Source organism: Natrix helvetica (assembly GCF_964273705.1).
Source record: "Natrix helvetica genome assembly, chromosome: 2".
In the NCBI taxonomy this organism is placed as follows: Eukaryota; Metazoa; Chordata; class Lepidosauria; order Squamata; family Natricidae; genus Natrix; species Natrix helvetica.
In genome coordinates this window covers 237,517,528-237,541,987 of record NC_138552.1, presented here as the reverse complement: position 1 = coordinate 237,541,987, position 24,460 = coordinate 237,517,528, and the positions used below count along the sequence as shown (strand labels likewise).

The window sequence follows — 24,460 nt, the reverse complement described above, 5'->3', positions numbered from 1 at the left end:
GTATTGTGGTTGGTAATCTCCAAATGAACATATACAACAAGGCATCTTTTATATTTAATTTGTTTTGTTCATATAATACAAGAAAAAGCATCTACATAGAAAATGGAAGTATGTATGTGGGTGTGTGGGAGTCTTCAAAATAATCTTGTGCAGGTAATTAAAAAAGAGAGAGATTAACTTGTATTACTTAATTACTGAAGCAAATTTTCAGTCATTTGCTGAGATACTTCTATCTAAAAATCCTCACTATAGAACAGATGGCACTCCAGCAGGAGACAACTATATGTGAGCAAAGAGATGAGGTAGGAGTAATTATGGCATTTAGAGATGATATGTGTAGATGTATACAAGCATAATTGGAATGCAATGCTACATACTCACACTTTCCCCTGTCAAGAAACTTGCCAGGTTACCTCATTGGATATTTTCTCCCATTATTCTAATTTTTTGCATTCTTGCCTGATGATTTTTTTAAAAAAATGAACCAAGGAAACAGATGAGGTGGGCAAATCTCAGAGATGGACTCATGGGATCAGTGAGATAAAGAGCTGCTTATAAACATTAAAATATCACTCCAAAAAGATACCAGATGTTCACATGACTCACAATTTTGTTACACCTTCAACAAAAAAAATCTGATGTCCATCTTTTCAATAAAGCCACTTCATTCAGATCGCCAGCAAATCAACATATCCTCAAAGATTCACCCAGGCTTAGTAACTACTATTATAGAGGAATTGAACAAAGATACCTCTTCTCTTTGCTTTAGTTCTACACTTCAGTATTATGATGTGAATCATGTATGTTAACCTGCCAATACCATAATTAGCACTGCTTCTAATTTGTTGAAACCATTTTGCTAAATTTAGTACGCATTAGATCCTTTCGGGCAGCCAAGAGCCATTTATTTTCTAAACTCATTGGTGAAATCTGAGGGGAATATTAGAAAAATCTCCAGGGTGCAATTAAGTATTGGCAGTCTTAAGTGACTTCTAATAATCATTCTAAAGTCATCAATGCAAGATAGAGTTTTTAAAAAAGTATCTGGCACAGAATATTTTTTAACATGGGATTTGTTTTATCAATTGTTAGATAATAAAGGTAGAAATTAGAAGTTGGAAGAATACTATTATGTACAAATAAAGAATATTATTACTACTTTTACTATGTATATGTAAAATGTCCCATTCTAGGCACAATACACTGTTTACTAAATACTTACATATGTTAAAGAAAAATGTGTAAATAAAAATTAAAAAATATGTATCCAAGCTTGTTGGTTGGTGTGGGAATTGCAGGCTTAACTTGATAGATTTATATAATCTGAGCCACTGTGACTCTTCTTATGTTCTTAGAGTGGACAGTACTATTTTTATTTATTTAGTTAGTTTGTTTGTCCAACATGTATGAGATAACAGATATAAGTATAAACATGTACATGAGCACAGGAAATGGGTACAAATAAATGGGGACAATAGACAGGGATGGTAGGCACCCTGGTGCTCTTATGCACGCCCCCTTACAGACCTCTTAGGAATGGGGTGAGGTCCATGGTAGACAGTTTGCAGTTGAAGATGTGGGGGTTTGAGGATGTAACAAGGAGTCGGGTAGAACAGTCTAGGCATTGACCACTCTATTGCTGAAGTCGTATTTTCTGCAATCGAGTTTGGAGCGGTTTACCTTGAGTTTGTATCTATTGTTTGCCCATGAATTATTGCAGTTGAAACTGAAGTTGTCATTGACAAGTAGGATGTTGTAGCAGACAATTTTGTTAATTACTAGGCTTAGTAATTACTAATTAATATTTAATTAATATTTAATTTATTTATTTAATGAACTAATTAATGTTTTAATCAATAATTAACTAGTTAATTAGTAGTTACTAATCCAGCTAAACTAACAAAAAGCAGCTTCCTAACTCTAAATACTATCTATATTTGGCTAGTGTTCAGCCTTTTTTTCTCTAATAGGAAATTTTAAATTCTGCCTCTGACATTTGTTCGTATGTCTCCCAACACCCTTTCTTATGAAGTTGACAAAGTTCTTCTGCAGCATAGAGGAGAGCGACATGCCTTCTTTTTTTCACTTCACTTACTAAATTATTCCCAGTGTGTTAAACAATGTAATTAAGCATACATGCTCACATGCTAAAAGTTCTTTCTGTTCTTCATCAAGAGGGAGTGAAAAGAAAGATTGAGCATGTGTCAGCCCCTGTCTTCAAGCTCTGTTAGTTTTAATTTGGGCTGTGGAATTAGTCATCAGTTTTGCTGGGACTGCATTAGGAGAAATAGATCTTTGCATGCAGGGACTTGAGCTCTGTTGCAAATGAGTATTTGTTAAGGGGAAACCATTCTCTTGTCGTGTTATGCTACATTACATAAGATTTATATCTGTTGTAGGAGAAAAGGGACCAGGAAAAGAATATTAATTCTTGGTGTCAGTGGAAGCTTAGTTTGGAATGTCATCCAATTTCATCTTTAAAAAGGAGCTGCTTTCCTTATTTAAGTCAATGTAGAAAGTAATTAATCAATTCATGGAAAATGTACATTTGTGGCAGAGAGCTAGTGCAAGATGCAAAATCAGTCTGCAAAGAAGCCAGGTCTAAATGTATTCTTTAAGGTGTGCAACAGGAGTGGTTTCCTGCCAGTTCTAACCTCTTCTATAGAAGAGGTTCCACAAATCTACAGTGCCGTTTAGAACCGATTCCAGCTCCCTCCCCCTGCCCGTCCACACATCATCAAGATGAAGAGCGAGAGGAGGAATTCTGGGAGTTGAAGTCCACAAGTCTTAAAGCTGTCAAGTTTGAACACTCCCAGGGTTTTTTTTCTAAAGGGTTAGGGGCGCAAGGGTCTTGTAACTTGACAGCTTTAAGACTTGCGTGCTTCAAATACCAGAGTTTCTGAGCCAACATTTTGGTTGCTAAGCAAGAGCATTGTTAAGTGAGTTTCACCACATTTTACAAGTTGGCCACGCCCACCCAGTCACATGGCTGGCAAGCCACTCCCACCCAGTCACATGGCTGGCAAGCCACTCCCACAAAATAGGCCACACCTACAGAACAGGTTCTAAAAAAATTTGAAACCCACCACTGGTGTGCAACGACCTGGTTCATGGGATGAGGGCTTAAAGAAGGCCTTAAAGAAGTTCTCGGGGAAGCTTTGAAGTTGATGTGAATGCTCAGCTACATAAAGCAATCTTATATAGACTCATTATTTTAGTTAGTTCAGAATTCATTTTCATCCAATCAGATTGTGCCCAGTTAATTATCCCAGTGGTTTTACTTTTATTGGGCCAAGCATTTGTAGGCAGAAGCGGGTGGCTTGAAAATCCAGATTTTATTTTCACGTGCATGAAGCCCTGCTTGTAACAGGTTCAATTTGGCATGCACATCATTCAATCATGGACTGCACACTTTCATAGTCAAGCTGCTCCTATCAGATCATGATCTTTAGCAGGGTATTTAATCAACTTGATCTGCTGACAGGAAGAAGAAGGATCCTCTGAATTGTACATGCACTTTACCTGTTAAAGTTGACAGGAGACTGGGAAAATAATAAGAGTTTAGACAGAAACAATCAAAGATAACAATAAGATTTAATCATAGCTTATCTCATAAATGGCAGTTCAGTTCTGCTGAAAAAAAGACAGGAAGAGCTTGCCTTCAGAAGTTGATGGGTGCTCCATCACTGAACAGCCATTTCTCGGGAAAAATATAGGGTCTCCTGCTTGAGCAGAGGATTGGACTAGATACCTCCAAGGTCCCTTCCAATTCTGTTCTTCTATGTTCTAGATTAAAAGTGTTCCAACAGACTCTGCTTGAATTAATTCACTAATAAATTAGAGATGGATATCCTTATCATTTCCAAAAAAGTATGTACCTTAATCCTGATGTGAGTATTAACTTGCCTTATGGAATCTGGACAATTTTGTTTCTTTGACTGTGTGAAGGACTTGACACCACCCTCCAAAATTGTGAAATGCAACACTGAGGTCCCCCAATGTCACCAATCCTTGAGTTAAATTCCTAATCAATCAAAGGAAACTAAATTCTAGAAAAAGTGCCCATTATTGATTTTTCCTGATTTGAATGTTAAGGTTTTTTTTTTTTACATTTTTCTGCATAAGATTACTGCATATTTCAGACAAACTTAGGTCCTCTTGATTTGATGATATAGGAGTGATCTTTTTTCTCTCCAGTGAATTCCAGTTCTTAGATTTGTCAACTAATGAAATTCTTCTCTATTCCCCTCTTCTCATTAAAGGAAATAGACAAGAACCTGCTTCTCAAGCAAAATCAAGCAACTGAAGGAAGCCCAGCTTTCCCTTTGCAGTTTAACAACCAGGACTTTGTTAAACTGCAAAACTACTGCCTGCATCAGGGCCTACTTTTTGAAGATGACACATTCCCAGCAAATAGTTATTCCATTGGATTTAATTTGTTTTCACAAGAGAAACTGAGAAAAGTACAGTGGTTGAGACCAAAAGTGAGTAATGATACAACTTGTGCGCCTTGGGGTATCTGTATATGTTTATAGTATATATGAGAATTATCTGCTTGGCGTAACATCCACTTCTAGGTTCTTGTTGTACAGAAAATACAGATGATAAGTACCTTCCCAACCCATACTAATTCCAATCTACCTCTGCTCTACCTTAAAATATGTTTTCTTGCCGTCCCTCTTATAACAAGTGCAAATTCTGCTGTCTTCTTCCTGTCAGTTGCTCATTGAATTAAGGCCAAAGTGCTTTATTTGATGTCAGCTTTCCAAGGGAAGAGTTGAGTTCCCCACTTTTTTAGCCCATGGAACAGAATTAGAAAGATGAATCAAATTCTAAAGAGTTTTTCTCTAATCCAGCAATTAGCGGTTTGATACCTACCAAATATTTTGGATTAACTCATCATTGGCTACATAGCCTGGGACTCTTAGGAACAGCATTCCTTACTTTCTGAGCAATCTAACCCATTCTAACATTTTTTTCAATAGCCAAACTAGTTTCACTTAAATCCATCTTTATCTCAGTAATAAATTGCCCAGCTAAATATGCAAGTCCAAACTGCTTCTATGACCTACTCTGAATAGCCTATAGGTCATCTACATGTATCTCAACTGTTGTCTTCAGTTCTCCATCCAGGCATGCATCCATCCATTCACATTCCTAAGCATAATGGAATTTAAAATGATTATAAAGTCAGCTGACCTGAAGGATCAGGTTGAGGACAGATCTTCTGAAGATCTTTTTGGTCATTAAACGTTAATACCACCTTAATGACACAACCACCATCATAAAGTCAGCCAATATATTTCAAATGGGCAATGTTAGTATAAATAAAGCTTTGTAATATTGTCTGGACCACAAACATTTTGGTTGGAGTAGCAGCAGGTATTAAATGGTAATATTTAAAAATATCCTGGAAAAAAGTTAGTTAAAAAACAATCTTAATTTGGAAAATTCAAAGAATTTGGAATGTACGATAACTAGATTACTTTTGTGCTAGACATCTCCAGAAGATTCTTGATTTTTGCCTACATGGGGTCAAAATTCTGCAAAGGCATTTTCTAGCTTGACTCTGCTACCAACAGCTATATTACTGCAGTTAAAATAACTTGACATAGCATTAGAAATTTCTGGAAGTTGAAAGGTACGATAACTATTTTCAAATAATTAATAGTCAATTTTTTTAAAAAAAAGTAACATTAAGTTGTCCAAGTGGAGCCTGTGCTCTGAGAGTTAGGCTGCCTCTGTGCACACATCTAATTGGGAGAAAGTCACATTGAACTTATGTCCGAGTATAAGTGGTGTGGATAAGGAAGTGTAACAGGATACAACTATCTGGTTACACTTCCTTATTAGTATGGAATATCTCATTCATCTCTCATCACAGCATCTCCTTTTTCTTCTTTCTTAAAATTAATTAATAAAGTTTGTAAGAGTCACTTTCCTGGCTGTTTTATAAAGTGAAGACAAACAGCGAAGCTCAGCTGCAGAGCAGAAGGTGTTTTCCATTTAAAAGGCTACATATGGGACTCCATACAAGGTAGTAGAATCTCAATGTTAATTTTAATTGAAAGCTTCAATGAGCAATTACCTCAACCCACATTCATTGAAATATCCATTTTGCACAACAGTCATGTTGTTACTCAGATGTTTTTTCTCGGTTTCCCCACCTGAAGATTGGTTTTAGAAACGTGACAGTAAAGAAAGAAGAACACCTTACTCTTCTAAGAAGTCTTTGCTTGTTTTGCATTTTCTGAGTCATGCCATATCTGGTTATTTAAGTGACAGATAACATTTTTTTTAGTACTGTCACCCTTCCAGATCCAGTGTGGCAGCTGAGAAGCAAAGCAGGTTTTAGTTTTATCTCATGCATTCACAAGAGAATTGCCAATTACATTCAGAGCCTGGACTCTTTGGAGCACAAAGCAGAAAGAACACAGCTTGATTTGCAGATGCCAGGCAATGCTGACAGCTTGGAGCAGCTTGTTTTGATTTGTAAAGCGAGCCAATTTAACAACAGGAATCCCCAAAGGGAGCAGGATTGGAACACAGAACAATCATTCCTGACACAGCCTGAGTTCCCCACCTTTTAGTCATAGATGTAGAGCGTTGAGCTTTATTATATTTAAAAAGGTAACATTCACAAATTGAGCCCATGACTGTATTCCAGACAGTTTTCTTGAAATAGGTGTGGCACAGCTTTCTCCCAGGATTTTTTTCAATGTTGCCAACTAGCCAAATGCCTTGGAATTTCTTGATGGTTCTCAGCCAAATATTGACCAAGGCCAAATCTGCTTTAATTATGAGCTCAGTCATATGTCTATGGAGATTCTCAGTTATCCAGGTCATGGTTGTCCCAAAAGTGCTTTTTCAAAAGGCAACTGGACTTTGTTTTTCCTTGAAGATATTTCACTTCTCACCCAAGAAGCTTCTTGAATGAGAAGTGACATGTCTTCAAGGAAAAACAAACAAAGTCATTGCCTTTCGAAACAGCTCAGCCATTGTTTGCAGGGGTTGTCACTTGCCAAAGTAAATTGGTTTAAAATTAAATTTCTTACAAAAACTATAATCATTCATTCCAATTCTTCCAAAAGGCAACACATTCAGAAATGCATTGGGATGTACTCATAGTAAACATGTATTGTGAGGTTCTTGGAGTTCTCCGAGTTGAATCGGAATATGATGGAAGAAATATGCCTTATTGCAGTTTGTGGGGGAAGATAGGAAATGTGGTCCGTGGGTGAAGAGCCCACCTATGGTTGAATTCATTGGAATTGAATAGACTAGAACCCCCACGAGTGGGCCATGAACTGGCCATAAAATTTGGTTCTGGGGCATGCATGGATATGCACAAAACCAAAAGAAAATGCAGATAACTGTTCTTGCTTACCAAATCATTCATTCACTGATCGGTCATTGAAGTTGAACAAGGAGAGATTCAACCTAGAAATAAGGAGAAATTTTCTGACAGTGAGAACAATCAACCAATGGAACAGTTTGCCTTCAGAAGTTGTGGGAGCTTCATCACTGGAAGCTTTCAAGAAGAGACTGGACTGGTATCCTTCAGAAATGGTGTAGTGTCTCCTGCTTGGGAGGGGATTGGAATAGATGATTTACAAGGTCCCTTCTAACTCTGTTAATCTGAATCCTACAGAAAAGAAGCATGGAAAAGTAGAGCTGGGGTGTGCATTAGCTTGTTTTAGCAGCCTTGATTTGAATTTCTGGTTATCTTTGTATTAGTTAATAAGTGTGGGACGAGAAAGAGGTGTTTGGGTCTTTTGTTTCTTTCCTTGAACTTTGGTTGCTTTCTTTCCATTAGAAACTGAAACCACAAAAGTGCAAGATAACTCCTAGAGGCATAGCCATGGCACTCTGCATTCTGATGAATCAGGCATAAACAGTCACAATGAGATAACAACCTTGCATAAACTATTCAAGAAAGGAAGCAATCTAAAGTGGGGAAAAAGCAAATAATTTAAACAGATCCCCCCCCCCCATTGCACTAGACTAGAGAAACAAGAATAAAAAATAGACAATGTTCTACCCCAAAAGCAAAGAAGGAGGAAACAATGCCCTGGCCATGGCTGATAAGACAAGCTGCTAAACTAAACAGCCAGAAAACTCCATTCCTTCACACACTGATGATGTTACATGGCTGTTGTGGCCCAGCAGGAGCCATTGCAGCTGCCACCAGACTCCGAGAGTGAGGGTCCCTATGAGTTGGCTCAGGAGGATGTGGAGGACCCTAGACAGGGTTCCAACTCTGAGCAGGGATCGGAGAGTCTGGTCGGCCACCAGGAGGCGCCTGAGGCATGGAGCAGCGGTGAGAGCCAGAGGAGGAGGGCTCCTGATGTCATGCCTTGGAGCAGTGGGGAGGAGTCACGAGACAGTGAATCAGAGATCAGCAGGGAGTTCTTGGACGCCCGTTATCGCCGCGCCCATAGACGCAAGGAGCGTGGGCGCAATTATTGGCGGTAAGGGCTCTCAGCTGCTGATCAGTAGACTCCTCTTCAGGCTATAAAAGGGTTGACTGAGCATACGCCCTTTGCAGCAGTCAACAAAGAACTCCTGCAAGAAGTTTTGGTCTGGAAAACGTAGCAAGCTAGATAGCTGCTTTCGTGTCTTGTCGTTGTGAGCTTTGTTGTGGTGGTTTACTGCCACGGAACGTTCTGTCTGTCTGTGAAATAAACCTTGTTCATTTGTATTGTTCCGGAGCGGGTTCTGTGTGGGCGAAGGAGGAAGGGGGGGTCAGAACACATGGCCTACTAATGAAATGTTTCCAGGAAGAGACACAAGCTCAAAGAACACTGAGAACTGAACAACTCAGCCTTGAGCTACATCAGTTCTCCACAATGGCAGACACATATAACGTCACCCATTTGCCCATAATCAAAACCACACAATCCTGTATGTTATGCTTAAAATTTGAAATACTATCTTTTAAAAATCTAGAACACCTTGATGTAGAAATTTGATACTAGTTACTTCCATCCAATAGGAAAAAAATCTGGTGATTTGATATTTTTACTTTAATAATAATGGATAGGAATTAACACTGATCAAATAGCTAATTTACTGATGAGAATAAAAAAAAAGATGCCTTTGAATCAAACTGAATTCCTGATAACCATATCTTGCTCAGCTTTCTTACAAGATCACCCAGCTGTTCCACCCTGCTGACACATCTTGGCTATGCATGCCCAATCCATTTCACTTTTTAAACCTCATGGCATGGTTAAGTACATTCCAATCCATGCAGTGATTGCTACTGGTTTAAGACCAGTGTTAGTGCCTCCTGGGGGAGTTGGATTATAACTCCTAGAAATCACCAAGCAGAGTGGCCAAAGGCTAGAGAGAATTAGACTGCTTCCTTTTTAGTATCAGTGGATGCTTAAGAACTCTTTCCTTTCATTTTAGTCTCTTCTGGGCCTTTGGCCATTTGAAGAATTTGGAAACATCGAAGTGAAAGAGAGACAGGGGTTGCTAATCTTTTTGCCAACTATGGCAGCTTGATTGGCAGACGTTAGCAGTAAACTAGCTGGATTTTATGCCAGCTAAATTAACTCTTAATTTATTTTAAATCTGAAAATCACCTAAAATGCTGGATGGGGATTACTATAAATGTGTGTTAAAATATAATAGACTTCGAGCTAAATTAAGCTAAATGGTATTATTGATTTTTATTTCATCTATTTTTAGAAACATTTTAAGTGACCCAGCTCCTTAATGAGGGTAACCCCTTATGGTGTATTGTATCTGCCATCAAAATCTTCCATCAATTAGCTTCCCTGTTTGAACCTCAGCTATTCATATGTTTCATTCATCTGTTCTGAACTTTCATGACTGGGCTTCAGTCTGAAGACCAGAAGTTTAGATAAGTTGATAAGCTTCTATTAAGTGTTTGATTTGGATTGATCTTTCATGACCATTGCTGTTTTTTAAAAGTGTCCATTAATATTGGGGTTTTAAAAGTGTTTTAACATGTTGTAAGCTGACCTGAGTTGCATTGTTGAAATGAGTGGCCACAGAAACAAGAAGAATGAATAAATGAATGAATAATAAAGTAGGTGGGATTTGTCTCCTTTTGCAATAGTTTATGGCTGATAGATTAGCAGAGAAAGGAAAGAAGGAATATGTTTTAATGTCTCTATCATAATATCTTATACAAAAGTATCCTTCATAAACACTATCCATAGCAACTTACTTCAGGTTTCTCAAATGTCTAAATCGCTCGCCCTCTCTCTTTCTCCTCCTTTTACAGTCCACTAGAGTAGCACAATCTAGGAAAATAAAGCTTAATGTACTACCCACCATAGAAAAGGTTAATAAAATCGCAAGGGATTTTCTGACAAGTTTTCTAAAGAAGACTGAATTCTGCCCTGAGAAAATAAAACTGACCTCAGGGTAATGAGTCATGCCCTTTTTGAAAAGGTCTCCTGCTGGAGAAACTGAATTGGTGCAAATGCTAACATCACAGGCTGTTGCTTCTTTTTCTCAGCCATCAATTACAATTCAAAATCCACACCAAATTTATTCAGATAAATAAGTAGTGGCATGACTTTAATGAAGGAGTCACAGTCAGGAAATGTTACTCCACGTCTTCTTGAGCTGAGGGAATGCAAGTTTTACTTTGGGATATTGAGTATGTAGCCAAAAAAGCTCAGTAATGCTCATTTTAAAAACACATCAAATTTTATTACTTAGAGTGAAAGAGAAATAGAATTAAATAGTTAGGAGTCCAGCTTCCTAATTCTATTGATTGATAGTGATGGAGATGATGAATTGATGCTTGGAGGTAAATAGCTTTATGTGCTGAGGGATATGCTTTTCTGGATTGCACTCCAGAAAAGAAGTAGGATCAGGACAAACATTGGATAGAACAAGGGGAAAATGTTTTTAAACGTGCATATTTATATTTCTACTTCATTAATTAAACATAGTTATTATGAGTATTTTCCATGTGTTTAAAATTATTCCCATATCAAAAATTAAAGCCAAAAAAATAATAACCTGAAATAGAGGATTCTTGAATGAATATCCCAAAGATATTTTTTTCAAAAGGCAACTGGACTTTCTGTTTTTTTCTTTGAAGATGTTTCGCTTCTCATCAATTCATTCTCGTTTCACATTCATTCTTGGATAAGAAGCAAAACGTCTTTAAAGAAAAACCAGAAAATCCAGTTGCCTCTTGAAAAAACACCTTTGGGACAAACATGACCCGGATGACTGAGAATCTCCATAGACATTGAATTGATACTCAGTCTTACTAGGGTAGAATCTAAACCTGTTCGTTCTCATGCAAACTTTACCTAACTTCAGACAATGAGACAGAAGCTCAATCACTCAGTTGGACTGGGATTGAGATATGCCATTATGTATATTGTGCATATTGATGATACCTGACTCCATGCTGTCAGAGTCTCTTATTCAATGACCTAATTTAGAGGCTAAACAGAAGAAATAAAAGTGTTGACCATTGAAGAACCCCATAAAGCAAGATCCTAAGGTACATTTTCTCCTTTTTATTAATACTAACTAAAACTGACTACAGAGAATGGTGTAGAACCATACTAGCATTCAAACACAGTTCAAAAATTACAATGCCAAATGGCATTGATAGTTACTAAGGGATAAAGAAGGATCAGGAGAATCAGGTCACAAGCCAGATATTCACTAGCATAATCAATGACATCCTCAGTACTACATGCAGGATTGAAACCTGACTGAAAGGGTCCAGATAAGCTACTCCCACCAGGCACTACCATCAGCTCCACAAACTTACCTGAAAAGGGAAGGTTGGGGACTAATTGTAAATTATCTAACGCTATTGGGTACAGTAATGTTTATTGATAAGGAGTCATACCACCATTTTTTTTCCAGAACAGACGGAGCCTCATTAAAGAATGAATTTATCATTGTTTGGCCCCAATCACATGTTGCCTTCCCCAAAACACCCCCCAAAAAGGGAGTATGGGTCTAATATGCAAACACCCACACTGGCTGCCTATAGTATTGTTCTCATGTGATTCACAGGCTCAAGTACTTTCCAGGTGGCCAAGCAGGACCTCACCTCAGACATCGAAGCAGGACCGACTGGGTGGTGTACAACTCAGAATCTTTCCTTTAAGTTAGAGCAATATAAACCTGTGTGGCTTTCCAAGGAGGGTGGGGGTTGGGGGAGAATACTACTCTCGAGGAGTCCCTGACAGTTAATTAAATTGACTAGGAAAGATGTGAAAGAGTAATCACTGAGGTTTTTTTTTGCAGATATCTGGGTTTTTTTAAGAAATAAAAAGCAGTGAGACCAACAGCGGATGTCTAGATAAATAATTTCTTGCCGTAGGTAACAAGGCTCAGCTGGATAACTCCAGCAGTTTCTTTCAAGTCCAGTAAACAAAGTTGCTAAAACACACTGAGCGCTCCATTTTTTTATGTAATGCAATAACTTCAAATGGAATGAAGTGCATTCTAAATCTCTTTCTTCTAGTATAAGTCATTAAACTGGATTACACATTGGTAAAAGAAGTTGGAAGTTTTTGTAACAAGAAACACACCTCTTCAAAAGTATTTCTTTGGTGTATACATCTCAGTGGCAGCCATAGTTTCCAAATGCATGTCTAGTTTCAAAGCAGTCTGCAGAGATGATGAGAGTATGTATATACCGTTTTAGATCTTCAGGTCTTCGGATTTTCAAGATGAACATGTAGGTACAATATGAAAATCACTTCCAATTGAATATATGTCTTCTACTTCTCTGAGTCTCTTAACCAGGGCCCACAGGACTTCTCTTTTTTGATTTAAATTGAAGTCCTGGCAGTAGCTAGGATAAATAATTATTTAAATTACTGGTAATAATAATTCATTAAATAATTCATTAATCAAGAATAAATGAATATTGTTTTTCACTTTCCATCGAAGGAACGGGTCAGAAATCCATGTTTATTCGTGGATGGAATAAGCCGATTTGATATTCTTCAAGGACAAAAAATAGGTAAGGCATTGAATATTTAAGTAATAACAGTATGAGTTTGGAAATATCCCTGGTTGCCTGGTTCTACTCTTTCTTCATTAAAAGGTTTTCAGAGGATCTTATGTATTCATGAAATGTTCTCATAATGGTCAAAGCTATTCCTAGGAGAAATAGGACATAAAACAATAGCCCCATAGAAGAATCTGTGTTGGGAAATTATCAGCTAGGCAAGGAGGAGGGATCAAATGGGGAGTTAGCCTTGAGTTATTGTGCAGTTGCAAGAGACCTAGGATTGATCCTACCCCCCTCCCCATCCCCGTTCCATGAAACTTTATCTGTTTCTTCCCAAGGGAAGGCGAACTGTCTGAGTAGAGTCTTGTACTATAGGTATAATACAATAAAGTGGCCAAGTTCAACCTTTCACACGTTCATCTGATTGCTTACAACAGGCAATTTGTGGCTTCCATCAATTTGTATTAAGAGGTATGATATCTTTGATAATGGACATCAGATGTAACCATTATGAATAGAAGACATTGATAAACTTCTCTGTTAATTTGTATAATCCAGACTGAGAATCATATGGGGGTAGCGGATAGGGGAAGCAGCACTTTCTACAATGCATTTTGAGATAAGGGGGAAAACCTCTATTCATTGTCTACTTTCCCTATTCTTTTATTTTATTTTATGGTTCTCTTTGAGCCTACCTTACTTGTGTTTTGATACCCACCCTGTCTTTTGAACAGGGCTGTATTGACATGGTGTTAAGTGGAAGAGAACAGAACAATCTCACCAAAGTGAAGCTGTCTGAAGCCCACTGATTTCAGAGGGAGATTTAAGCATACATTTAATTTTATGCCCTGAATTTCATCCATCAGCTTTGTAATAAATACCAAACAACAGAAAACAGGTGCTAGAGTTTGATAAGTGAAAAGAAAAGCTGATGGAGAAAGCATAGTTCCAAATAGGAAACCGATGATGTGTGACGGATGTGTTTTGGAAAGAAAAGAAAATTAAGGTTTGATTAGGAGAGGTTTAAAGAGAAGAAAGATGGTTTGGCTGATAAAGCAAGACAGTGCAAAGAAGCAAGGCAAATGACAAGGGAAGAAAAAAAATGAATAGGATATGGATGAAAGAAAATGTGTTAAGAACAGGCTTGTGGGGAGATGACGGCAGTGGGTTGAAATAAGGGAATAAAGTTACCACAATATAGTAACGAACCTGAGAGAGCGAACACATAGAAATACAACATATGTGCACACTTCAAACCCAAGAATACATTAAGGCAGAAGCTTGTTTGCCCCAAGGATAAAACAAACACAAACTGAGCAATGTGGTATGCGCAGTACAATGCAGTGAGCCATGTGTAGATCTGTACATTGGGGAAACAAAACAACCACTTTATAAAAGTCTGGCACAACATAAGACCCCTCAGGACAAGATTCAGCAATCCATCTGTGTTTAAAGGACAAAGGCCACTCTTTTGAAGAGAGCAAAGTCCACATTTTGGACAGAGAAGACTGCTGGTTTGAAAGAGGGATCAAAGAGGCCATCTATGTGAAAATTGAACAACCCTCTCTCAACAGATGGCGACATCATATGACATCATCTATAGCCAGTCTACAACACAGTCATTTCAATAGTTCCAAGAAGGCTCCATATTCATTTGCACTACTCAGATGACCCTGTCAACACAGATAAACCTCAAGATGACCTCAATGACCCTCTAAAAGAATGCAAATGACTAGTTGTCTGCAAGGAATATAAATCCTTCCATTCCCTACCATCTTGTCAGAGTTGAAGAAGTGAAATGTCTTCAAAGGAGTACCAGAAAATCCAGTTGCCTCTTGGAAAAGCACCTTTGGGATGATAGAAACCAGTGGCGAATCTGTGCAGAAATGGGAAAAGTGATGCAAAAAACTCCCAAAAAACTTATCCTAAATAACTGGAGAGAATCCTAATTATTGTTTTATTTGCTGGACCCAATGCCTTGAGGGGAGGAGATGGCAAAGAGACCTGATGTAAAATTACTATATATTGTTTATACACATGCAGTATAGTTACACATATACTATACATATGTGCAATAAAATGCAACAGGGAGTGACATAGATCAATGACAAGATTTCTCAACCTTGGCAACTTTTAGATATATGGACCTCAGTTCCCAGAGGTTAGCCCTCAGAGGTGGTCCAGACAAGAAACATCAATCATAAATATTGACACTATCTTTATTGCAAGATTATTGTAACAGAATCTTACAGGTCTAAACATGCATCTCCTCCCCATCCTTCACCTCAATTTTCAGTCCAAGATAGCTGGCTTGTTGGGCGATTCTTGGAATTGAAGTCCACATATTTTAAATTTGCTAAACCTTAAAGTTGGTAAGTTTGTTCATTAGTAAGGAAAGTCAGATAACAATTTCCGGTAAGGTAAAGGTAAAGTTTCCCTTCGCACATATGTGCTAGTCATTCCTGACTCAAAGGGGCAGTGCCCATCTCTATTTCAAAGCCAAAGACCCAGTTCTGTCTGAAGACGTCTCCATGGCTGGCATGACTAGACAGTGAAGGCTCCCGAAACACTGTTCCCTTCCCACCAAAGGTGGTTCCTATTTTTTCTACTTGCATGTTTACATACTTTTGAACTGTTAGACTGGAGAAGCTGGGACAGGTAATGGGAGCTCACTCCATTACATGGCACTAGGGTTTCAAACTGCCGAACTTTCTGCTTGACAAACTCAGCGTCTTAGCCACTGGAAGCATCCCTTCCAAACAATTTTCTGAGGACTCCATAAATTCAGAATATGAAGACCCTTCAAAAGGTGATTTGGTATGCATTTTTTATAGTTTAATGGAGAATATACATGCTAAGGATACACCAGACATTTAGTTATTCTTGGGGACTAAGAATAACTAAAGACATGAGCCTTTCTCTCCAATCAAGGAAGGAAACCCTGGAACCGTCAGTAATCTCTAGTTATACAATTAGGTTTACTTTAGTTTACTTTATTGTCATTGTACCTTGTACAACAAAATTAAATGTGATTTTCAGCGTACAATGACAGTTCAGGTTGGAGTTGTTAAAGAATCATATACAGTCATTAAGCACATCATCAGGTCCTCACATTAGAAAGCTAACTGGTATCTTAACATTATTATCTCATATATAATTATATATAATATATATGTAGCACATTATGCATCTAAATATATTTGAGAAACTAAATATACAGCATATCTGTTTCAAACTAAAAGCATTTCAAATGGCAAACAGCATGCTAAAGCAATAATGCCTTCGACAAAAATGAAGAGTAGGTTCTTCATGCCCAAGATGGTGTCCTGTCGCATTTGAGGGGAACTTCGGGGAGATGATTTTCCTTCTCGGGGTGTGCAGGGGGTACCCTGTCCCATCATCGGTTCTAGGTCCAGCTATGGGAACTTCCTGGGACCTCGGGGGGGCACACTCGGGCTGCGATTTCCTGCCCTGTAGCCAGAACGTTGTGAATGAAACGGGGCGGTTGGTAGTGAATGGAGAATGGAGAGCATTTTTCTGCTGCCGGCATGGGTGTGGTCGGTGACGGCAGGGCTCCCTATCTGGAGTTTCTGCTGCTGTCACTGCTGCTGCCCATGCCATTGTCCTGGTTGTTCCCCCCTGCTTGTGGACGTGATGGACTGAATTAGTGGGGGAGTGGCTGATGCGGCTGGCATGGGCATTGATGCCAGCGGAAGATGGCTTAAGTAGTTGGCGTGGGAGCGGTTGTAGTGGGGGGGGTCTCCTGTGTTGTGCCCCCCCACTGTCACTGCCATTGCCTGGGCCTGGGCCACCATACTGTGCCATTTGGCCATTTGGCCCCTCCCCTTGTGACCCTATGGATTGGGTTAATGGAGTGTGGCCCCGGCGATGGATATGAGTGTGGCTGGCATGGACGGAGCTCAGTTGTTGGAGTTGTTGGAGCAGCCACTGCTGCCACTGCTGTCCTCGCCACTGCCATCATTGGCCACTTCACCAACCCGCAATTTATCATCTGCTGTGATTTTGATATCTGACCGTTACCCTTACATATTGTCTTCAACATCGACCATGGCTATGATGGACATAAACCTCCCACTACCCCCTTGAACACTGTTGGCTGCCTCCCTGTGGATATGTCATCTCCCCATTCCATCTCCCAGTGATATCACTCCGTTTTGGTTGATGCCACACTCTCCTCTATATTATACTGCGACAGAACTTTACTCCATTCGGGAACTCCCCCTTTCCCGGGGATGGCCTTCTTGCTTATCAAGACACTTCCTTAATGACGGATCTTGGGATCCCGAGAGGTGGCATGTGAAGAAGAGGCTTCTTAGGGGTTTTTTACAGTGTTTTTAAAATCAAATTTTAAGGGATCAAATTTTAAGTTGATTCAGATGGCTCAGACAGACTTGTGGGGAGTCTGCCAGGACACAGGCCAGAGCTAACTAATGGGCGCAGGTCAGGAGTGCTGGAAAGGGTTGGGATTCCGGGGGAGACATTAAACCATTCCATTGGGGGGTTTGCCATCTCTACTGTATGTGGCAGGGGAAGATACGGTGGGGGCCTAGGGCCAAATTATGTCCAGGTTTCATGGGTTTGCTGTTTAAGAGCAATCGCGCACTCCAACCCTCATTGCCCCTCTCGCACCCCTGGATGCTTGGGATTACAGGACCCGGGTCTCTGGCTGGTATCGCTTAACACCAGGTCTGTGGTACATAAAGCTCCCCTCATTTACGACCTCATACAAGAGGGGAGAGTGGACCTGGCGTGCATTACGGAGACCTAGTTGGGCCATGAGGGGGGTGTTCCCCTCATTGATTATGCCCACCAGGCTTCTGGGCATTTCACCAGCAAGAGCTCAGGGCAGGGGCGGGGTCGGTGGCAATGGTTATTAGGGAAAGTCTTGGACCTCAGGAGGTCACTGTGACTCAGATAGGTGGGTGTGAATCCCTTTTTGTGAAGTGGGGCCTTGGAGTCCAGGTGGGCCTTTTCATTACGTACCTGTCTCTCTGCTACATTTCATCGATTAGATGGTTCCGCCCCAGGCGCCTGATGGACCCTGAAAGGTTCCTGATGGAACTTGGGACTTTTCATGAATCCTTTGCTCACAGTTCGATCAAAGCATTAGCGGAAGCCTGCGATAGGGCAGCCACTGCTTTGGACCTCGTTGTGCCTTCGCGGCTTCTGATCCAGTGCTGATCCCGGGTAGCTCTCTGGTTTACTGAGGAGCTCTGGGAGATGAAACACCAGAATAGACATCTAGAGAGTAATTGGAGGGCCAGCCAGTCCGAATCTGACCGAACACTAGTAAGAATTCATATTAAATCCTACTAAAAAGTGGCAAAACTGCAACATTTTTCCGCTCTTATCACATCCGCAGATAACTGCCCAGCTGCCCTGTTTAGGGTGACCTGCTCCTTACTTAATCAAGGAACTGGGGAAGACCCCTTGCAGGGTAGGGCTGAGGAATTTGTTCAATATCTGCAGGATAAAATCGCTCAGTTTCGGACACGCTTGGACTCTGACTGGGTAGATTCGGGCAAGTCGACGGGGATGAATCTTGTGGAAACTATCTGGGATGAGTTTGACCCTGTGACTCCTGAGGGCATGGACAGGATTATGGGGAGACTCATTGCTACCATTGTGTGCTGGATCCGTGTCCCTCTTGGTTAGTTTCGGCTTCCCTGGAGGTGACACGAGGCTGGCTTCAGGTGATTACCAACGTTTCATTGAGAGGGGTTCTTTCCCAGCGCCTTGAAGGAGACGGTGGTCAGGCCCCTCCTTAGAAGCCTTCCCTGGACCCAGCCTCTTTAGCCAACTATCGTTCGGTCTCCAACCTTCGCTTTGTAGCGAAGGTTGTTGAGAGCATGGTAGCACGTCAGCTTCCCCAGTACCTGGACGAAGCTGCCTATCTGGATCCGTTTCAGTTGGGTTTCAAGCCCAGGTACAGCATGGAGATGACATTGGTCGCATTGGTTGATGATCTCTGGCGGGCCCAGGACAGGGGTTGTTCCTCTGTCCTGGTCCTATTAGACCTCTCTGCGGCTTTCGATACCATCGACCATGGTATCCTACTGCGACAACTCGGGGGGTTGGGAGTGGGGGGCACCGTTTTGCAGTGGTTCGCCTCCTACCTGTCAGAGTTCATGTTGACTGGAGGGCAGAGATCGACCCCGAGGTGCCTCACTTGTGGGGTGCCCCAGGGGTTGGTTCTCTCACCCCTCCTGTTCAACATATACATGAAATTGATGGCCGAGATCATACATGGTTTTGGGGTATGGTATCATCAATACGCTGATGATACCCAATTTTTCATCTCTACCCCAAACCACCCAAACAATGCCCTTGACGTGATGTTCCGATGCCTGGAGGCTGTACGGATCTGGGTGGGGATGAAGAGGCTCAAGCTCAATTCCTTCAAGACTGAGTGGCTGTGGTTCCTGTCATCCTGATTTGTGCATCTTGTACCATCGTTGATGATAGGGGGAGAAATTTTAGCCCCCTCAGAGAGGGCCCTCAATCTGGGAGTCCTCCTGGATATGCGGCTTAGTTTAGAAGAACACCTGACAGCCGTGACCAGGAGGGCCTTTTACCAAGTTTGCCTGGTATGCCAGTTGCGCCCCTTCCTGGATCGGGATGCCCTGTGCACAGTCACTCATGCCCTCGTCCTTTCTCGCCTAGACTACTGTAACACTATCAACATGGGGCTGCCCTTGAAGAGCACCCAGAGGCTTCAGCTGGTCCAGAATGTGGCCGCGCGGGTTGTCATGGGGGTACCTAGGTGCTCCTATGTTACACCCCTTTTAGGCGGCCTGCACTGGTTGACAGTTGTTTTCCGGGTGCGATTCAAGGTGTTAATTATGATCTTTAAAGCACTCTATGGCTTAGGCCTAGAGTACTTGCGAGACCACCTACTGCCACCGGTAGCGTCCCACCGTCCAGTATGATCCCACAGAATTGGCCTCTTCAGGGTGCCGTCAGCCAGGCAGTGTCGGCTGGTGACCCCCAGAGGGAGATCCTTCTCTGTGAGAGCGCCTTCCCTTCACATAATTCCCAACCTCCGGTCTTTCCGGCGTGCCCTAAAAAGTTGGCTTTTCCAGCAAGCCGGCCTGGCCTGAATAAAATAATTAATTTTAATTGTTAATTTTAATTTAATTTTTAAATCTCATTGTAAATGTCTATTGGGTTTTTTGGATATTCTATTTAATCTTTCTTTTAACTTTTGTAATATGTGTTTTTATGTTGTACGTCGCCCTGAGTCCTTTGGTAGAAGGGCGGCATATAAGTCCAATAAGCCTTAAACCTCAAGAGATCATGTACTCAGAGTGATAAATGACACCCTTCTTCCAGCAGACCAAGGATAGAGTAAATGAAAAGCAAACAACAGCAAGGGAAACAAGAAAATTGTCTTCATGAAAGATGACCTGGATATGCAAGGCATATTAGCAGCTGAAGTGGAAAAGAAAAAAGTATGTGTGGCAAATAAAAAAATGGAAGGAACAACAGCTTGGATCCTGGAAGTAAATGAAATGAGAATTCAAAGTGTCTCCTTACACACACACACACACACACACACACACCTTCAAGAAAGTTAGGAAGCTAATTGAATTCCAAATATTGATAGCTCCCCTCAAACTCTCTTGTGACAGGTGCACATTCTGAGAATTTCCCTAAGTGTTCCAGACAGAAATGTCAGCCGGGCAGCTAGCATTACTGTGTGTGTGTGTGTGTGTGTGTAAAATGGGTGTGTGTATATATTCCACCCATGTTATCCTTGTTCTTCTGGTTTACACAGATGGATGGATCAGCTCAGGCTCTTTTCTAAGAGCCAAACTAGAAAATAAGCAGAATACAGTGGAATCTCTGGTCATGACCATAATCGGTTCCAGGACTTCAGTTGCAACCCTATTTGGTGGTGACCGGAAGCAAGACTGACTGCGCATGCGTATACCAGAAAAATTCATGCGAAAGGGGAAATTGCCAAGCCAGGGAAAATTGCTGTGGCTGTGTTTGATTGCCACCCAAGGATGTGTTCGCGACCAGAATGAAACATTTAGTAGATTTTTTGGTTGGCACCTGATTTGCTCATAGTCAGAAGCATTCGTGACCCGAGATTCTACTGTATACCAGATTTTTTTTTATGTCAACATCATTAGGACCTAAATTTTAAGCAAAAGCGAAGACTAGCAGAGGCGGTTTCATTCATTTTGTGAATTATTTTCAAAAACAGATATCTCTCCCTCTCCCCCTTCTTCCCTCTGTTTCTCTCTCCCTGTGTGTGTGTGTCTCTGTGTGTAAGTTCTAATTTGTAACATTGAAAATTATAATTTTTCTGTCTCCTAAAAACACATATCTGGGAAAAGTATTTGAATATACAATCATGTGATATGATATTGGAAAAAAAATAATTTGAAAGGTTGACTCAGATATGACATTCATCAGATAAGATACTGCATAAAATAATTGCGGAGTAACCGAGAGTCGTTTCAGTAAGAATAAAAGGAATAACTTCCAAGAAATATTTTATTCAAGGGCCTACAGAATAACTGGGGTTGGAGTCATGGTCTCACCACACCAATACTTCCAAACCAGAGATAAACTTTTTGGAAAAATTCCATTCGGTAAATAATACCTAATTGTTAGAACTGGGCAAATATAGAAATGGGCAAATATAGAAACAGGCATTTTTATGAGCTATAGAAAAGAGCCATATCACACTGGAGAACACATGCTTTGTAAGGAAATAATGAATGAATCTCTTGCTGATTTCCCAGCATGTTCCAGACATGTTGGAAAAATCAACATTCTACAAACCTGAGGACCGAAGGACTATCAGTTGAACTAATAATGAATTTTGGAGAGGAAGTTGTGTATGAGAACTTTTGTAATTTATCATTCATTTCTTTAAGGTGACTGTTGGGTTTTAGCAGCTCTGGGTGCTTTGACCCAACAACAGCAGTTCCTGAAAAATGTGATTCCTAAAAACCAAGGATTTAATCACACTTATGCAGGCATCTTTCATTTTCAGGTATGTGATGCAAAATGCTGCAGTTTCTTTTTCAACTTTTCTAAAACCTAGAGCTTGGATGATTTCTTATTAAAGAATTATTAAAGATCAAAATATATTTCAATGCAAGTATTGCAATAAAATAAGCACTATTATCAGTATATCAATTAAGATGTGCAAAAAAGATGCATACAGAAAAATGTTAAGTTGCATATTTATATCAAATGAGGTTTTTTTTTTCAGAATAGTAAAGTATTCACTACAACCGTTTTTAGCCACTGAAGTGTATAAATACTATTCGGTGTGCAATAGAACAAGTCATGTCAGATTCTCCACGATAATCAATTCCACGTATTATATTTAGTTCTGAGTATTATATAAGGCTTGCTTTGTAATGCTGATTCCAATATAGATACAAAATACTCTGCTAGGAAGTGTTTCATGACCGGCACTTGGTTGGAAGCAAACTATTCTTATTAAGAAGCAGAATCTATAAATGCTATTTGAAACCATTTTTCACTGCCTCCTTATCAGCAGCTCAATACACCTGGATCTATTGTAGGTCTCAGAAATCCATCACAGCAGTGGTGTCCAAACTGTCTGTCTGTCTTAGGCAGAGCTTATTTGGCTTTTATACATTTTTAACAAGCAAAGCAAAAGCAGGGGTAGCAACAGCATCTTATTGGTACATTTTACTTGTCAATATCTAAGTCCATCCCAGCCAGAGTAGAGGCTTCACATATCCTGGTACTACCTGGTTCTAATAAACGGTTGAGGTCATCGGTCACTGAGATCATGGAGGCTTGCTGCGCATGCCTGTATGTAACTTTTCCTCTCTACTTACATCTGGTTCTACTAATTAGGTGAGCTCATAGGTATTCAAGGTAACCAGCTACTGAGATCATGGCATTTTATTGTGCATGTCTTTACGTAATGTTTCCTCTATTCCTACAATCTATATTTCTTCCTGCAAGATCAAACTGAAGCAAAGAAAAACAACCCCTGACCTTACTCCTCTAAATCAAAAGGTCTTTTTTATATTATCTCTTCAAAGCTGCAGGTAACAACCAGTAACTGCTAATTAGTTTTTGTGCAACTTTGTGAAGAATGTTCTTATTTTAAACAAATAAAATAAAAAATAAAGAAATCTACTTACTTATCTACCTTTGCTACATGCATCCCCAGGACACTATTTTCTTTCAGGGTAAGCAGTGTTATGCTGAGTGCACAGAAGATACAAGAAACACTAAACCAAAGGAATTAAAAAGCATGAGATAAGATAAAAGAAGAAAAATATAGTAGCTAAAACTATGCCAACCCTATTTATTATACCTTGATACTTTTTTATCCTTTTCAACTATCCTTACTTCCACTGTTTCCATACACAATTTATATTTTGCATTTTATTTTCTAAGCTTCTCACAATTCTCTTTTTCAGGATCTTATCAGTTCCCTCCCACCCACAACTTTCTAGGTATTCGTCTTCTCTCACTCTTCATTTATTTGTTTTACAATTCACTCCTCATTCATTCTCTCTCTCTCTCTCTGCCTCTCTAAGGCATCTTAACACATTTCTTACATAGTGATAATTCACTTGCCTGTTTGTCCACATTCATTTAGCACCCATCTATTCTTGAACCCATCTCTTCTTTTATCACACACTACTTAAGTACTCCATTCCCACTGCATTCAACTTCATAATTCAAAACAAATTATGTTTTATTTTTCCACTTAAACTTGAATTCTCATAAAACAAATTGGGCAGAAGCACATCACTACATGTAAGTATTTTAGATTCTGTCAACAGAAACAACAAAAAGTGTTCCTTGCTATCTCAGCACATAACTATATTACTTTTCTACAAACATTTGTATTCTTAAAAAGTTCTCCACCATTTCCTAATCTTTATTAAACATTGTATTCAGGTGTATAAAATCTACTTTCACTAGTCTTTATCATTTATGTATAACTTGCAGCAATTTGCTCCATTTCCCCATCAAAGGGGCAACTACCTTGTTTTTCGATAAACTAATTTTCAGACCATTATGCAAGCTAAAGTTTGTTACAGATAATTTGTATTCTCTATCAACAACACACATCATCTGTACACAAAAGTACACATGTATTCACACCCCCAACTTAAAGTCCTCTAATAGCTTTCCCCATACATTGATTCATAAAAACATCCCCCTTCCTTGACTTATTCAATGTTGAACCATGCACTAAACATTATTTGCTTTCATCCATAGTGCTTTTAATTTCATATTCACATAAAACCTTCAGGCCTATTTTTACTTCATTATTACTTATTAAATGACAGTATGACAAGATCATCCCCCTCATGTTTCTTTGTGACTTCCAAAGACATGACTTTCCAAGGCTTTCATTCTGTTCTGCCCTGGATCTTTCAAAGCCCCCCATCTAAGCAACCATTCAATGCCAACATTGATCCCTCATACTTTAGTTTATGT

At 39.8% G+C, this 24,460-nt stretch overlaps 1 protein-coding gene across 1 annotated transcript in view; it reads left to right on the top strand.

Moving 5' to 3' along the window:
- The window catches only part of CAPN13 (calpain 13), a 115,572-nt gene that overhangs the window by 27,454 nt on the left and 63,658 nt on the right, over nucleotides 1–24,460 (top strand). The window contains exons 4-6 of the mRNA XM_081945249.1: nucleotides 4,263–4,484; nucleotides 12,916–12,988; nucleotides 21,892–22,010. Coding sequence (XP_081801375.1) covers nucleotides 4,263–4,484; nucleotides 12,916–12,988; nucleotides 21,892–22,010 — 414 coding nt within the window. The remainder of the gene's footprint in view (nucleotides 1–4,262; nucleotides 4,485–12,915; nucleotides 12,989–21,891; nucleotides 22,011–24,460) is intronic.